Source organism: Typopeltis vanoorti, chromosome 1 (assembly GCF_054136105.1).
Source record: "Typopeltis vanoorti isolate ZY-2024b chromosome 1, IOZ_Tvanoo_1.0, whole genome shotgun sequence".
In the NCBI taxonomy this organism is placed as follows: Eukaryota; Metazoa; Arthropoda; class Arachnida; order Uropygi; family Thelyphonidae; genus Typopeltis; species Typopeltis vanoorti.
In genome coordinates, this window is record NC_143549.1 from 111,433,998 (window position 1) to 111,450,791 (window position 16,794).

At 35.8% G+C, this 16,794-nt stretch overlaps 1 protein-coding gene across 1 annotated transcript in view; it reads left to right on the plus strand.

Moving 5' to 3' along the window:
• Window positions 1-16,794, plus strand: part of unc79 (UNC-79 domain-containing protein) — a 1,277,183-nt gene that overhangs the window by 662,681 nt on the left and 597,708 nt on the right. The window contains exons 29-30 of the mRNA XM_090395893.1: window positions 9,946-10,122; window positions 15,394-15,396. Of these exons, the coding sequence (XP_090252019.1) occupies window positions 9,946-10,122; window positions 15,394-15,396 (180 nt within the window). The remainder of the gene's footprint in view (window positions 1-9,945; window positions 10,123-15,393; window positions 15,397-16,794) is intronic.

The following is a 16,794-nucleotide window of genomic DNA, read 5'->3' on the forward strand; positions in this document are numbered from 1 at the left end:
CTTTATGGATTTTGGGAACACCATATAGTCTTGGAGTTAACGGATGCATAGATTTTAGTTTTTTGATTAAGGCCGCAGGCCAGTTGGTCATATCACTATCAAAATATCTAGCCAAAACGTTACAAGAACACATTCACAACACGGATTCTTATATCAAGAACTCCCAACATTTCTTGGAAAAATTAAAAAACATCCATATCTTTGAAGATAATATTATGGCTACCCTGGATGTCTCATCTCTGTTCACAAATATCCCAGTTTCAGAAGTCATCGACATCTTAGAAAACCTGTTCCCACCAAACATCACCAAGTTGTTCAAGCATTGCTTAACTTCGAACTATTTTACATGGCAAAAAACATACTGCAAACAACTTAATGGATTAGCCATGGGTAGCCCCTCTCTCTCTCTCCTTCTCATGTCAACCTATTCTTAGAAAATCTGGAAACTCAAATTTTATCCCAAATTACCCCTAAACCAACCACATGGTTTAGGTATGTTGACGACATCTTCATCATTTGGAATCACAAAAAAGAGGAACTAATAGATTATCTAAACAAAATTAATTGCTTTCACAACACTATCAAGTTCACTTTGGAACTACAAAAAGATAATAAACTTCCATTCCTAGACGTCCTTTATTAAGAAACTAACTGACAATAGCATCAACCTGTTGGTATATAGAAAACCTACTAACATAGGATGCTACCTCCATTTCGACTCGTCTCACCACATATCCCAGAAACTCAGCATTATCCATATGCTCAAAAAAAGAGCTATACAGTGTACCACAGACCCTGGCGACTTACAAGAAGAATTAATGAAAATATCCAGAGATCTATCCCTAAATGGCTACCCTACAAGAATCATCAACAAGATTCTCTTCAGTGGCATACAGCAAAGACAACGAGATGAAACCCAATACATCAACTCTATAACAATTCCATTTGTTAGTACCATATCCAAAAAATTAGCTCTTCTTCTAAAACCATATAATATCAGAGTAACCTTCAAACCTATGGAGACCATTCAAAAGTTTATAAGATCACCGAAAGATAGCCATCCTTTCTACAAATACTCTGAAGTTTATAGCATACCCTGTTCATGCAGTATTAGTTACATCGGACAGACATCTAGAAGTTTTGAAACAAGAAAGAAGGAACACATTGTATCACACACAGTGATAACTTTATATAATTTTTAGAATTGTCAGTTAGTTTCCTAGTTTTTGTTACTTTCTATTGCTTACCAGTGTATCCTTTGAAAATGCTTACAGATATCAGTCAGTGAAACGTTAGATATTAAACTCTTATCTACTTGACTAACATACAGAATTAAGTCTTTAATTTATTACCACATGATAAGTTGGTGTAAAAGCTGCAGAGGATGGGAATAGATATTATATTGGTTAGATGGATCAGAGATTGGCCATCTGAACGGTACTAGCAGGTTGTGTATGATAGAGCAGTGTCCTAAAAAAAAAAAAAAAAAAAAAAAAAGGAGGGTAATCAGTGGCATGCCCCAGGGTTCTGTTCTTTGGCCCCTGCTGTTTAACTTGTTTGTAAACGATATATCATGTGTACTGACTGGGGGATCTTCAGTTATTTTCTGATGATGCAAAGTTGGGAAGAATTATAAGGAGCACTGCTGATGTTAATTCCCTTCAGGAAGATTTGAATAGACTTTTGACTTGGACAAAAGAGTGGGGTTGTAGTTTTAATATCAATAAGTGGAAGATATTGCATTTTGGAGTGCAGAAATATAAGGCTTTGTATGATATCAATAGTGTCGTACTACAGGAAGTGGATGAGATTAGAGATTTGGGAGAGATGTTTGCGAGTAGACTGAAGTTTTAGAGGGAATATTGCTAGTGTTCCAAAGGCTGCATATCGTAATGCTGCCTAAGGATAAGAAAGTGGTTGTGCCACTGTATAAGGCACTTGTCAGACCACCCTTGGACTATTGTACTCAGATCTGGTCACGTGGTTTTCATTGTGATGTGGAGACATTGGATAGGGTCCAGAGGCAAGTGACTAAGACAATATCAGGACTTTGGAATGCTGGCTATGGAGAGAGGTTGAAGAAATGTGGATTGCAGAGTTTGGTGGATAGGAAGAAGAGAGGTGATAGGATAGAGACATTTAAGTTAGTGAGAGGATTTTATCAGATTCCAAATGGGATTATTAAAAAAGTACAAGGTGTGAGGGGAAGAACCAGAGGTTATTCCTGGAAGCTATGTAAAAGTGTGGTGACGAAGAGTGTGAGGAGCAGATTTTTTACATGGAGAATTATCAGAGAATGGAACACATTACCAGAATGTGTTGTTAATGCAAGGAGTGTTAAGGATTTTTAGATTCTATGATAAATATGTTGTTACTTGAATGAACCTCCCACAATGAGTCTGTTGACTCCATGGAGGGTGTAATAATAATAACTATAGAAGCTTGTGTATAAATCTATATGGATCACATTATTATTTTTTATTTATTTATTATTATTATTATTACATGACATCTCCAGGGGTCCAAAGACTCATCGAGGGAGGGCACCTACTCTACAACTCTGTCTCCAACAACTACAACAAACAGCAACTACACCAATGCCATCTAACGCCAACCATTACTACCACTATTATTTTCACAGACAATCACAAACATCCATGCCCAAGGCAGGATTTGAACTTGCAGCCTTTTCGCTGGAGAGCAGATATGCTAACCATGCGGCCAACACTTTACTCGCAATGGCCTGCTTCGGAACGGATTTCTCCTATCACTTAGGGCTGACTGACCCATGTTCAACTGCTGTGTTGACATGGAACCCTTCTCTACAGTCCTCGAGGTTCTCACTTGAGTTGCTACTACCACCAAGATCTGCACTAACAGCGGCTCCAGGCAAGCTTACGACCAGCACCTTCCACGCACACCACTGCAACCCTCCTTCTCACTACCACATAAGAGTCAGGCTGATATTCGACAGCGGCTGGGTATGAGCTTGACACCGGAGTGCCATCCATGTTCAGAACCAGTTGCTTTGGCAGGTGAGTTGTTACACAACTTAGTGAATTCCGACTTCCATGGCAGCTGTGCTGTTGTCTATAGCAACAAATACTTTTCATGGGATCTCATAAGCATCTCGCATCGGGCACCATAACCTGGAGTTTGGTTCATCCCACAGCACAAGTTCTGCTTACCAAAAGTGGCCATTGGGCACTCTCATCCTTTTGCCTGGGCTTCGAGTTAAGCAACTCGGACTTCTCACCCATTTAAAGTTTGAGAATAGGTTGAGGTCATTTAGGCCCCAAGGCCTCTTATCATTTGCTTTACTGGATGAGACTGATTCCCTCGAGCACCAGCTATCCTGAGGGAAACTGTGGAGGGAACCATCTACTAGATGGTTTGTTATGAAGGAAAGTGGTATCAAATCTGATATAAGGATTGGAGATGTTGGTCTCAGCTCTTTACTTTATGCAGATGATGTTATACTCTAAATAAATCCACAAGTTTGCAGGATTCCCTAACCAAAGTGAATAACTGCTGTAATAAATTGAATAAATTTGGTATGAAAATCAGCATTAAAAAGATAAAGACAATGAAAATGCAGAAGCATTGAAAACATCAACTGCATCCTGGATGAAGAACCTATGTAACAAGTAAAATATTTCAGCTGTTTAACTGAATAAATTTATATGGAATAAGAGAGGGATTAGTCAAAACACTAAACTAGCTGTATATAAGAATGTTCAGTCCAGTTTTAACTTATGGATCTGAGAGCTGGGTTAGAAATAACTCTTGATCAAAGACTGGAGACCACAGGTATGAGTGTCCTGAGAAATATTAGGAGAGTGAAGATGGCATCGCTGGCAGTATCATTTTAAAAACAAGGCTATTAGGAAAGAACTTGACATGTTAGCATTCAGGAATGTGTTAGCAGAGCTAATCTTAGAGTGGTATGGTCACTTAAACAGAATGGAAGAGGATAGATTAGATAAACAAGTGTTCTTTGCCAGGATGACAGGAAAAAGACCAAGAGGAAGACCAAGATATAGGTGGTTTGATACAGTAAAAAATGCCTTAGAAGACAGAAATATGAGATCTAATAATATTGGAATGCTAACAGATAATAGGCTAAGCTGGGGAAAAGTTGTTGATGCTGCTTTTAAATGTAATACTGATAATAGTTGAGTAAATAGTTCTCTCAGATTCATTTGAACAACAGAACTGTTTAAATATCACACAATCAAAACCAGAGCATTTTGAAAATAAACTCCCAAAAAAGCTCTGGTTTTGATCTCTTCTTCTCCTGTTTTGCACACAGAACATCTTTTACAGGTTGCATTGCTCAGCCAGTTTCAACCAGATATGCAATATAGTTGTTTCTTACATTGCTTAAAAGACTCCCTGAGAAATTCAGTCTAATCATACTAAAATGATGGGGGAGGGGGTGCTTCCTGTGCAAAGATCACTGTTGGTCATGTCAGTCAACATGATTGGGCTCATTGTTTTTGACCAAATTTGATAGAATGTAAGGATGGTCCACAGATTTCTTCTTCTTTAATTCTCTTCATTTCACTCCCATCCATTTCCTCTCTTGACTCATCTTAATCAACACAGTTTTCATATCTTGTCATTTTTTTTGTTCTCATTCTCAGTTTTATCACCAGCAGTACATGCTTGTTTGCCTTCAAATCCATTCGCCACTTTACTGTTAATTGCATGCTGTTTTTCAATTTCTGCTACATTTGTATTTCTTTCATTATTCTTATCATTGATTATTAAGCTCATCAGATCTCTCATTCGCTTTTCAAGACTTTTTTTACTAATTTTTCACTGCTCTTGAGAAATTCAGTAAATTGAATTGAATGAAGGTTGAACGCTCATGCTATCGCACGAGTGCTCAACCTTCTCATAGCATTCTCACCTCTAACGCTTTCAGTTACCAATATGTCATTGCATACCAAGTCCTCATGCAGATCACACTTTGCGCACACCCTACTTCCACCTGCCTTAAATATCCATAATTTATCTACATCATCAAATGAATATATATATAGCACACCTCATATTTCATTAAATGACTAAAATCAAAATTAAACTTCTGTAAAGACAAAGTCCCTGCCATCTTTCCTTCGCTGGTTACTATACTCTGCTGTAACTTTACCAATTTTGTAAACAAATTTAAAGAAGCTCACACTAGAAACACTGCATGTGCACAACTGATGGAGCATTTTTTTTTTCCCTCCTTCAAATTCTTATTAATGACTAGTTTCTAGATATCACTATTAATACCTGCTTTACTTGCATCTTAAAAGTAATTCATACAGTGATTATTAGTATGCAGAATTGCTTCACATGTTTAAGCAATTAATGGTTACTTTATACTGGTATCATTAATGCAGTTTGATCATCATTGTGAAAAGCAAGCATTTTAGTGAAATACATTAATTACATTTTTACGCTAATTCCAGCTATGAATGGTTGTGAACCTATCATACTTTATTATGGGTGTGTTAAGAGTTAAATAATATGGAAACCATGTTCTAGAGACTAAAATATTATTGTTATTAGTAGTAGTATTCTAAGACCCCCATGGAGTCTAAGACTCATCTAGGAGATCCCTTTATCATACATACAGCTCATCAGACCATGCCTTAAACACATTCAAATTCTCTGCAGACACAACACTTTCAAGCAATGTATTCCAGTCATTCACAGCCACATGCAAAAAATCTGCTTCTCACTCCCTTACTCCCCCCCCCCCCTTATACAGCTTCCAAGGATGACCTCTTGTTCTTCCCTATCTCCACCATTTTATGAAAAATCTCTTCAATGTTAAACCTGTAGCCACCCCTTACCAACTTATATATCCCTATCATATCATCCCTCTTCTTTCTCCTATCCACTAGGCTGTGTAAATTGCATCTTCTCAACCTTTCTTCATATTCAACAATCCAGTGATCAGAATCTACCTTAGTCAATTATCTGTGGACTCTTTCCAACCTTTCTTCATTCTTTTGAAAACTTGGTGACCAAATCTATGCACAGTAGTCCATATGTGGCCTAATCAAGGCCTTATACAATAGAATCTCCTTACTTCTACAAATCAGTGTCCTTTGCATCATTCCCAGAATTCCTTGTGTTGTCCTCATAATTTTGGCATCATGTCCTCTAAAGTTTTGATCCTTATCCACCATCAAGCATAAATTCTATATCCCTTTGTTTCCCAAATTTTAAAACCTTACAATTTGCAACATGGAACTGGCATCCCCATTCACTTAGGCATTTCAGTTGGGCATTATAGCAATGATTGGGACAATACTTGTTTTCTATATGCTATTTTTGTGAATTTTGTGTGCTTCTATCCAAGTCTTCTTGTAAGGACAGAACATCTGCTCTACTCGTAGTGAATCCCAACTTTGCAGATGATGCAAAGTTGGGATGTACATCCAAATCTTCCCCGATATCATTAACATACATGTCAAACAGTAATGGCCCTAAAACAGACTTCTGAGGCATACCACTAGTGACTCCTCTTCTTGGATGTAGCTCCCCCCCCTCCATACACAACTTGCTAATACCTTTCAGATAGCTTATCTCCAATCCAATGCACTAGTCTAATATCCAACCAACCCAACAAAACATAGTACTCTTTTTAAAGTACCTCCAGCAAGGTCTTGGTTTCACATCTGGCAATGAAATTCATAAACTTCTATCCTACAGCAAGATTTGAACCCATGACTTTGGATGAAGAACACCAACATCATACTTTAGTTAGGCATTCTAGCAATTATTGGGACAATGCTTGTTTTCTATATGCTATTTTTGTGAGTTTTGTGTGCTTCTGTGCTATGCTTACTTGAAAAAAATATAACTGGATGTTATTCTTTATGTTCTTGTAGATAAGCTTAATACATAGCTTTTCATTTTTAAGGAAATAACAATGTATACTAGAAAATTAATTAAAAAACTTTAATCAACACCTTATATGTTGGCTTATAATGCCGGCCTGACTGGCCGAGTGGTTAGTGTATCCGCTCTTCAGCCAAAAGGCTGTGGGTTTGAATTCCGCCATCGGAATGGATGTTTGTGATTGTTTGTGAGAATGGTGGTCGGCAGTAGATGGCATTGGTGTAGATGATGAAGATAGTTGCGATTGGTGGAGAGAGAGAGAGAGAGAGAGCTGTAGAGTAGGTGCCCTCCCTCGATGAGTCTTTGGACTCCCTGGAGGTGTTACATAATAATAATAATATTTCAGCATTGTGACATTGTCATCATCAGGGATCACAAAAAATTATGTGTGCACACGGCACTAACAATCAACAAATGAAGCTGAATAAAGGTAACAGAAATCATGCCTAGAGTCCTAAACCATGTCCCCTAATGGTCAAAATTGGGTCATCTTGGGTATTGGGCTGACATTCTTAAAATGTAAGCTTCCCAAATTTGGAGCAGTCTCATGCACTTAAATTTGTTGAGATTTGGAGAGTTTTTTAGAGCTGAGGCAGATTCGATGAATAGTCTTTCATACTTGTATTTGCTGCATTGTAATAGAGTGGCCTTCTTCCAGTGTATCCTGTGGTGGGTGTCCAAGCATGTTCAGCAAGTCCTGAGTGACTGTATTGGTGGAACCATACGTAGTCCTTGTGTTTGGATATCCTGATATTGGCTGTCCCGTGATCCCATTAGCACACAAAACAGAACACTCCATAGGCTCCTTAAAAAGGTTACCTCTTTGCCTGTGGAGGTTACAAATAGACTAAAACCTTATAACTCTAGATCTCTCCAGATTTATGGATTATCTAAAATCCACAAACAGAATTGCCATTATGTCCCATTGTGAATGGCATTGATTCACCCACATGCAAATTATCCAAAACATTTAGCCAAAGTGCTCACACATTATACTGGCAACACACCTTCACTCATAAAAAAACTAAGCCCACTTTAAAGCCAGTATAGAAAACCTCATTCCAACACACACTGACTTAGCGATAAGTTTTGATGTCTCCTGCTTATTTACTAATGCCCTACTCAAAGATACTATAGACCTCATCCAAACCATATTTATTCCAGTATCTCAGCCCTATTTCAGTTCACCATGAACTCAGGCTATTTCATTTGGCAAGAAAAATTCAAAAAAGAAACCAGATAGATGGAAAAGCCAATTCTCCACTCTCTCCACCCTTGGCCAACTTCTTTATGGAGGCCTTTGAAGAAAAAGCCTTAAACTCTGCCCCCACATAAACCCACTGTCTGGCTACGCTATGTAGATGACGTGTTCTCCATTTGACCACATAGTGTAGTCAGGCAGCGGGGTTATATGGGGGCAGAGTTTAAGGCTTTTTCTTCAAAGGCCTCCATAAAGAAGTTGGCCAAGGGTTGAGAGAGTGGAGAACCCATGGCTGTCCCCTATATGCGTTTGTAGAATTTTCCTTGCCAAATGAAATAGCCTGAGTTCACGGTGAACCGAAATAGGGTAGTCTCCACAATTTCTTAATGCACATAAACAATCGACACCCCAGGATCCAGTTTACCTTGGAAAAGGAAAACAACAACAGTATCCAATCAATTAGATACCCTGATTACACACCAGCCTAATGGATCTCTAGCATTCTCCATTTACAAAAAATCTGTGCATACAGGTAGATACATTCACTAGCAGTCACATCACTGTCCTCACAATATGGGATTATAAAAACCCTATATAACAGGACAGAATTAATCAGTTTGGATAACAGATATGATCAAGTGCTTACTGAAAACTTGACCATATCTGTAACACTTTCTTAGCCAATGGCTACAACTCCCAGAAAATCCAAAAAATATTAAAACCCTGTAACTGCAACTCCCCCCCCCCCCCCTCAAAGCAGAAATTACTCAAAATCTATCACCATTTCATATATCTGGAACACATCTGAAAAATTAACAAAAGTCCTGAGGAAATATAACCTTACGAATAGTTAGACTACATAAGAAATTGGCATCTCTTATCTGCTCCACCAAAAACCAGACACATCCAATAGACCTACCAGGAGTTCACCAGGTACCTTGCAACTTGCAAACGGTCCTATTATGGCCACAGAGGCAGGACAGCCAATATCAGTATATCCAAACACAAGGACTACATTGAGTTCCAGCAATACAGCCACTCAGGAACAGCTGACTATGCCTTGGACACCTACAACAGGCTACTCTGGTGGAAGGCCACTCTATTACACCACAGAAAATACAAGTATGAAAGACTATTCATCGAATCTGCCTCAGCTCTAAAAAAGCTCTTCAAACCTCAATAAATTTGAGTGCATGAAATTGCCCCCAAATTTTTGAAGCTTACATTTTTAGATCATCAACCAATGGTTAATACAACCCAATTTAGCTCACTAGGGGTAGGCATGGTTTAGGACTCTTTGCCCAACTTCTGTTGTCTTTATTCAGCCTCATTTGCTCATTGTTTTTGCCTGCGTGCACATATAATTTTTTTTTTGTGTGTGTGATTTCTGATGATATCAATGTAACAGTGCTGAAATATAAGAAGGTATTGATTAAAGTTTTTTAATTAATATTCTAGTATACATTGTCATTTCCAAAAATTAAAAGATATTCTTTATGTTGAAGTTTATTATAAAAATTAACTAAATTATAAATAAACTTAATTATAATGATGAGTACTTAATAACGAGTAGTAATGATGAGCTTAAACTTGCTATACTGTTTCACATAGACATATCCTTGTTTTTTTTTATTTAGCTTTTGGATTGGCTGGTGCACACACACACCATGAGATTTTCATATGTGACATATTTATAAATAGGTTTTTATCATATGCATTGCCAGCTTCATAATTCTGTTATGCCTTATAGTACAAAACTTCTCATTTTAAAGTTGAAAATTTAAATGTGAACTTCAATGCTAATATTGATACCATGATTTATGCATTTTATATTTTGTTAGATTTAAGAAACACTAATGTCAACAGTGAAGTATTTCAACGGAAAATAAATAGAGCACATGAAGCGCTCGCTCATCTCCATGCACCTCGTTCACTGACAGCAAGTTTTGGAACCAAATGGCCTTATAAAAGGGCTTTGTCAGCACCTGGAGGAATGATATCTAAACAAGAAAAGCTGAGTGAGTTATTTTCATTGAATTAAAAAGAAAAAAAAAAACAACAAATAAAAAGACATGTAGTTTTTACTTGAATCTTCAGTCTTAATAAAAACAGTTTCAAATGTTTGTATTTTTCAATTTTATTTGTGATGTATCTTTTCACTGCCTCCAAAATGCTAATTTTAGTTTAAGAATGCTGCTGACTTAGTTATAAATACCTTCTGAGTGAAGTTTAAATATAATATGTCCTTAAGTTTTTTAAAAGGTATCTGTATTATATATATATATATATATATATTTTTTTTTTTTTAAATTAATAATTATATAGACTAAAAACACCGAGAAAGGTAAGAAAACTTTAATATAACATTACTTGTTTTAATTATAATGAAGAGCCAAAGGCTTCAATTCGATGACATGAACTTATTTAAGTTAAGGGATATTATATCCCTTAACTTAAATGACTGGTTTTGTTGAAACGCCGACTTCTTCAGGTGTGTAAATAATAACAAAAAACTGGAAAAATAACAAGGTAAAAAACATGGACTTCTCAAATTAACAAAATAGGAATAGCAAGTCATATTTGAACTGTTTTTTTATGTTTTTTACCTTGTTATTTTTCCAGTTTTTTGTTATTATTTACACACCTGAAGAAGTCGGCATTCCGACAAAACTAGTCGTGTTATATTAAAGTTTTCTTACCTTTCTCAGTGTTCTTAGTTAGTATAATTATTAATTTTTAAAATGTCTACAAGTCAAGTCAATACTAGTCACAATACACACACACACACACCCTTTATATACTGGAACAAAATACCCATGTCTGATCCTCAGTATCACTTTCTTTCTCAGATCTGTTTGAGGATATCACATAACTAGTTGAATCACAAGAAGCTGACATTAATATAACATTGATATAACAACGAGCAAATCATCTGTTGTTAGGTATTTTCCATTCTTCATTCTTCTTAATGCTTCAACTTCTATCAGATCTGTCTCTCTCTCTCTCTCATTGCTGTATTTATACTAGTTGATTTCATTTTGAATACAGAGGTGTTTGAAAGGGATTTTATTATCATTATTGTATGGGCACCTTCATGGAGCACAAAGACTCATTGCGGGAAGAGGTGAATAAAGATTTAGAAAATGAAGAATGAAAAAATCCCCTGGAATAGATGATTTGACTGTTGAATCAGATTCTGAAATAAAATGTGCATTGCCAGCTTCAAGTGCCAGTGGTCAAGTCCAAATAGTAGCAAAAACTTAAAATATTTGGATATTTGGGGAGTGTACTTTCTAGTGATGGAATTGATTAGAAGATAACAAGGAGAATTTCATTGGACTAAAGCTTTTCTTTAAATTGTGGAATTAGTCTACTTTGGGACAGCAAGTTCTCACTAAGTGTAAACTTTAACAGAAGTTAATCTTTATGCTTCTGTTAAAGTTTACTTTTTTTTGTTGAATTTGTCTTATTGTAGAAAGACATGGAGACTAAGAAAAGAGATATGAGTAGAATACAAGCAATAGAAATGAAAATTTCTAAGAAAATATTGGTAAGATGGAAAGATAAAATAAGAAATGTGTATGTTAGAAATGTTTTGGGACTATAAAGTGTTGACAAAATGCATGTGAACTCTTACCAAGTGGTTTGGACATATAACGAGAAAGAATTTAGAAAGAATACCAAAAAAGAATGCATGAAATGAAAATTGAGCACTAATTTTTATTCTGTATCTGTATAATGTAAAATTAATATTTTGTATTTTACTGGTTGATGAGTTCCCTATCTGCTTATTCTTAAAATGTTAACTTTTTTTGCATAGATATTACATGCTCTGTAGATAGGACATTACATTTTTACACCATCTGTCCAAAAAGAAACTGAACTTTTCAAAAATAGAAGAAACTAGTGGCACCACCTGTTGTGTCTTTTTTGTTGTTGAAAGCAGCAACCTTCATTAGTGTTGTGTCAACTGTTTATGACATTTGTTTCATTAGAAGCTGAGTTATAGTGCCAAGAGTGACAGTGTGTTTTGACGAATGGTCGGAAAATGAGTTTCAAGCAGAGAGCTGCGATTGACTTTTGTGTTAAACTTGGTAAAAGTTTTACCATAACACATCAAATGCTTCAAAAAGCATATGGTGATGAATGCTTATCCTGTACTCAAATTTACAAGTGGTTTAAGCGATTTCAAAGTGGTGGTGAGATGCTTGAGGACAACGAAAAGCCGTGCCATTCAAAAACTGGACTGAGTGAAGTTAACATCCAAAAAGTGTTTGATTTCATCAAAGAAAAATCGAAATTATCCGTGAGATTGATTGAAGATGAATTGGTGATTCCAAAATCAACTGTGCACAACATTTTGACCGAGAGTTTGGGCCTTTGTAAATTGGATTCGCGATTTGTTCCCCACAAGTTGACTGATGACCAAAAAATGTATCGAATTGAACACTGCAAGGACCTCATTAAAACCGCTCAGAAGGACTCAAACTTCCTTGAAACGATTGTTACTGGTGACAAAATGTGGTGTTTTGAGTATGAGCTCGAAACAAAGTGCCAGAGTGCTGAGTGGAGACCACCAGAAGAGGGACATCTGAAAATAAAAAAAAGTTGCTTGGAGTAGTCAAAAGTAAAGACAATGCTGATTTGTTTCTACGGTTCCAAGGGCATTATCCACAAAGAATTCGTTCTGCCTGGCCAAATTGTCAATGGTTAGTTTTATCTGGAAATTTTGAAAGGATTGGTAGTGAGAATTCGTCGCGTATAGCATGAATATCGTGATGCAGGCAGCTGGTCACTTTTGCACGATAATGCACCATCTCATCGTTCGAACACTGTGAGACAGTTTTTGAGCAAAAACCAAGTTTGTGTCTTGGATCACTCGCCGTATTAACCTGATTTAGTACCCTGTGACTTCTTTCTCTTCTCCCGACTTAATTGCCGATGAAAGGAAAGCGATATGACACCATTCAAAATGTCCAAGCGGCAGTAAACCACGACCTCAATAGTATCCCAAAAACTCGATATAAAAAACTCTTTACCGAATTAATTGACGAATTAATTCGAAATGCTGTATTGAAACTGAGGGAGAGTATATTGATTGAAATAAATGATCTGAATAATTATAATTGACCTATGTTCTATTTTCATTTAAATCATTGACACTCTTCCAACATTGTGAAAGCTTCATAATGCCATTTCTATAGAATGCAGGAGGGTTCGAGACAAAGAAGTCACATAGGCTAATTTCAATGCTTTAATGTATTTGTATTGTATTGTTTTTTAATTAATGAAATATTGCAAAGTTCAAAATAATTGGTAATCTGAAGGTGAAAGATCAGGAGAATAAGGAGGATGTGGAGTTCCTTAATAGTGATACAAGTGATTCTTGCACTATGAGGGCGTGTGTTATCATGGTGAAAAACAACAACAACAACAACAACACCCTTTCGATAGAGAACACCTTTTTTCTTTCAGTTTTTCATTCAATCAATCACGTTGTTCACAGTATACTTCAGTGTGATTGTTTGGTTTTGTGGCAAGAGTTTAAAGTGTATATATAATACCAGCCATATCCCACCAAATGCTTAACAAAACCTTTAAGGGTAAAGGTCCTATTTTAGCTGAGGTTTAGCCTGTTTCCCCTCAATGAACCCACTGCCTCAGCATTGGCATTCTTGTAAAGTATCCACGTTTCATCACTGGTGACTACATGACTCAAAAATGGAGATTGAACCTCTCGAGAATGAAGAGCAGTGCAGATGTTGACATGCTCTCTTCTATTGCTGTTTGTCAGTTCGTTAGGAACCTACTTGCTGAGCTTAGACAGTATTCCAAGTTCTTACAAATGTTGGTGAATGGTCAATGACGATGAATCAATATCTTTTGCCTAAATCTTCAACAGTTGCATTGGCATTTATTGCAGTAGTGACTTCCAGCATATCATTATTGAGATAGACAGAGTGCCGAGAGCAAGGGGAGTCTTTCATGCTAAAGTCCCTTTGTTGAAATTTTTGGAAATTATGAAGAAATACAAATAAAAAGGTAGGTCTGTTCAGAAATGCATCTCGGAACATCAAGACCACATTTGTCTTTTTAAACCACAGAAATCTGGCCTCTCTCAACATGGAATTGAAAATCCAAGCCATAGGATCCATTGGGAAAAGTCTAAACTTTTACATAGTCTAAACTTTCTTTATATAAACACGAACATTTATATAAAGAAAGTTCTGAAGCCCCACTACCCAGACCAAATTTAAACTGCAAACAACGTTCTTACTATTCCTAAAGTATGGGAAATTGTCGTACAAAATTGTGTAAAATAATAATTATTAGTTTTTTGTTTTTTTTTAAATCTTTTTTTTAACTTCTGTAACATGTTATGCACATTTAATGAGATTCTATTGTAATCATGTGCTCTAACTGCATGTTATTCCTATTATTGTTTAAACTACTGTACTATTTCATCCTAAGATACTTAGGATGAAATATTTACAATTAAATAATTTTCGCTGTGGTTAATATGTGTGTTTCTTTTAATTATGAACTCGCCACAGGTTTTGTTATTTAAAAAAAAAAAAAATTATAGTGTTCGTTAGCTGAAATCACTTTTATATATTTCTCTTGATCAAAATTAAACTACTAGTGTCATTAATTTTTCCTCATTTAATAGATAAAATTGCTAATTTATCTAAACCCAAATCCCATTTTGATGTCCTGACTGAAAATACAAACTGTGTTCAGTAAAGATTCTATTTGCTGTGCTGATTTTCCATATAACTTCAAGTCATTAGTATACAATAGATGGGAAATTTTAACATTATATTTAGGAATTTCGTATCCAAGTTTTAATTTTTTTCAGAATCATAGATAAAAGGTATCAAAGAAATGAAGAGCAATGGTGATCACCTTGGAAAATTCCATGTTTAATGCTAATACCTTCGAATCATTCATTATTGACTATTAAAGTTGTTTTCCATGATTTCATAGCTGCAGCAGCAGCAGCCAGAAACAAACATATGTTTTTTGCTAATTCCAAATATTTGTAATGATTTTAAGATCCAGGAGTGTAGGAGGGAATCGAATACTTTCTTATAATCTATTCATGCCATGTTTAAGTTAGTTTTTTGTCTTTTTGAATTTCTGAGAATTATTTTATTAATAAGGATCTGTTCTTTTGTTCCTCTAGATTTTTGAAAATTGCCTTTTTGGTTCAATCAGATAAATCTGATTATCTGATAAGTCGTGGTATATGGAATTCGTTATGATTGTAGTGAACAGCTTAAGCATAGTTGGTAGGCATGTTATTGGATAATAGTTACATGGGTCCCCACCCTTTTCCTTATCTTTCATGAAGAGAAAAGTATACCCAGATATCATCCAGTCTTCTACCAAGCCTAACTGCAACAAATAATTAAATTGTCTACCATTTGATCATCTGTAGACCGATTAGATTCTTTAACTAAAATCCATGTAGTTTGTCTTTGCCAGGTATACTCCAGTTGTTCTTTTTTAATTTTCTAGCTTGTGCACTGACCATTCCTTTAGTGATAATGGCATTTTGCATTTGTTTTTGTTTCATTTCTGATTCTATTTTTCTCATTATGTTCAATAGGATTATTCCAGATTGACTTCCAAAATTTGAGTATTTCTTCTTTTTCTGGTGAATGATTGTTTGCATTTGTATTTCTCTGTAGAGACTGAAAGAATCGACATTGGTTCTGTTGTTTGTCATTATATATGCAATTTCAACAGAAATTGCATATTTTGTACATATTGGTTTATTCTTGCTTCATATCTTTTAATTTTCTGTGCAATTCTTTGTTTTAGCTCTTTGATAACTTCAACAATTGTTTTGTTAGCCAAATTATGTGTCAATCAGTTGGTTTTTGATGTTATTATTTTTCAGCCGTCCTTCTTCTGTTCTTGTGGTTTGCAACCAAGCTTCACTGTAATAATATAGGCTGTGCTTGTATAGGAGCTGATTTGTTTCCTTTATACTGTTGGTTGTGATGGTTTTTATCACAGCATTTGCATCTAAGAGCAGCTGTTTAGCTTAGATTTATGTAAAGCTTTTAATGGTGGTAATCTTATACGGTCATTTATGGAGTTCATATGTTCCAATATCCCTGACTTAATTTTACATTGTACTTCTGTCAAAACTTTCTGAGGTATGTCGTCAGCTTGATGCTTACTGAGTTGAATTCCAAAGTTAGATATAGCTACCTCCTGATGATTTGCTGTTACTGGAGTTGTTGGTTTATTACGTAACTGTAGCAGCTCAAGTTCAGTAAATATTTTGTTATGGAAAATTAAATTCTTATGGTCCATAAGTCTTTGATATGTTATTGCAGATTCTGGGAAGTTTTGTTTCCAAATTTAAATGCATAAGCTTTCTAAAACTCCATTTTTCTGGTGTTGATCTGTAAAAACATTTCATAACTTCTCCATTTCCTTCTACAGTCCATTTTTTATGTTTGGTTTCTTCCAGTTGCTTTTCAGCTTCCTGCTCTGATTGCTTAGCAAGGAGAGCTGGGTCATGTAGCCCGCTTGTTGCCTGATGCCCAGAATCCCCAACATTTGATGCAGTCCTTGATGACCCGGCATTGACTGATTTGGTATGGATTTCTTCTTGCTTTTAACCATTAATATTGAGGATGGGAGATTATTATTAAGAGAGATTTGCACCAGCT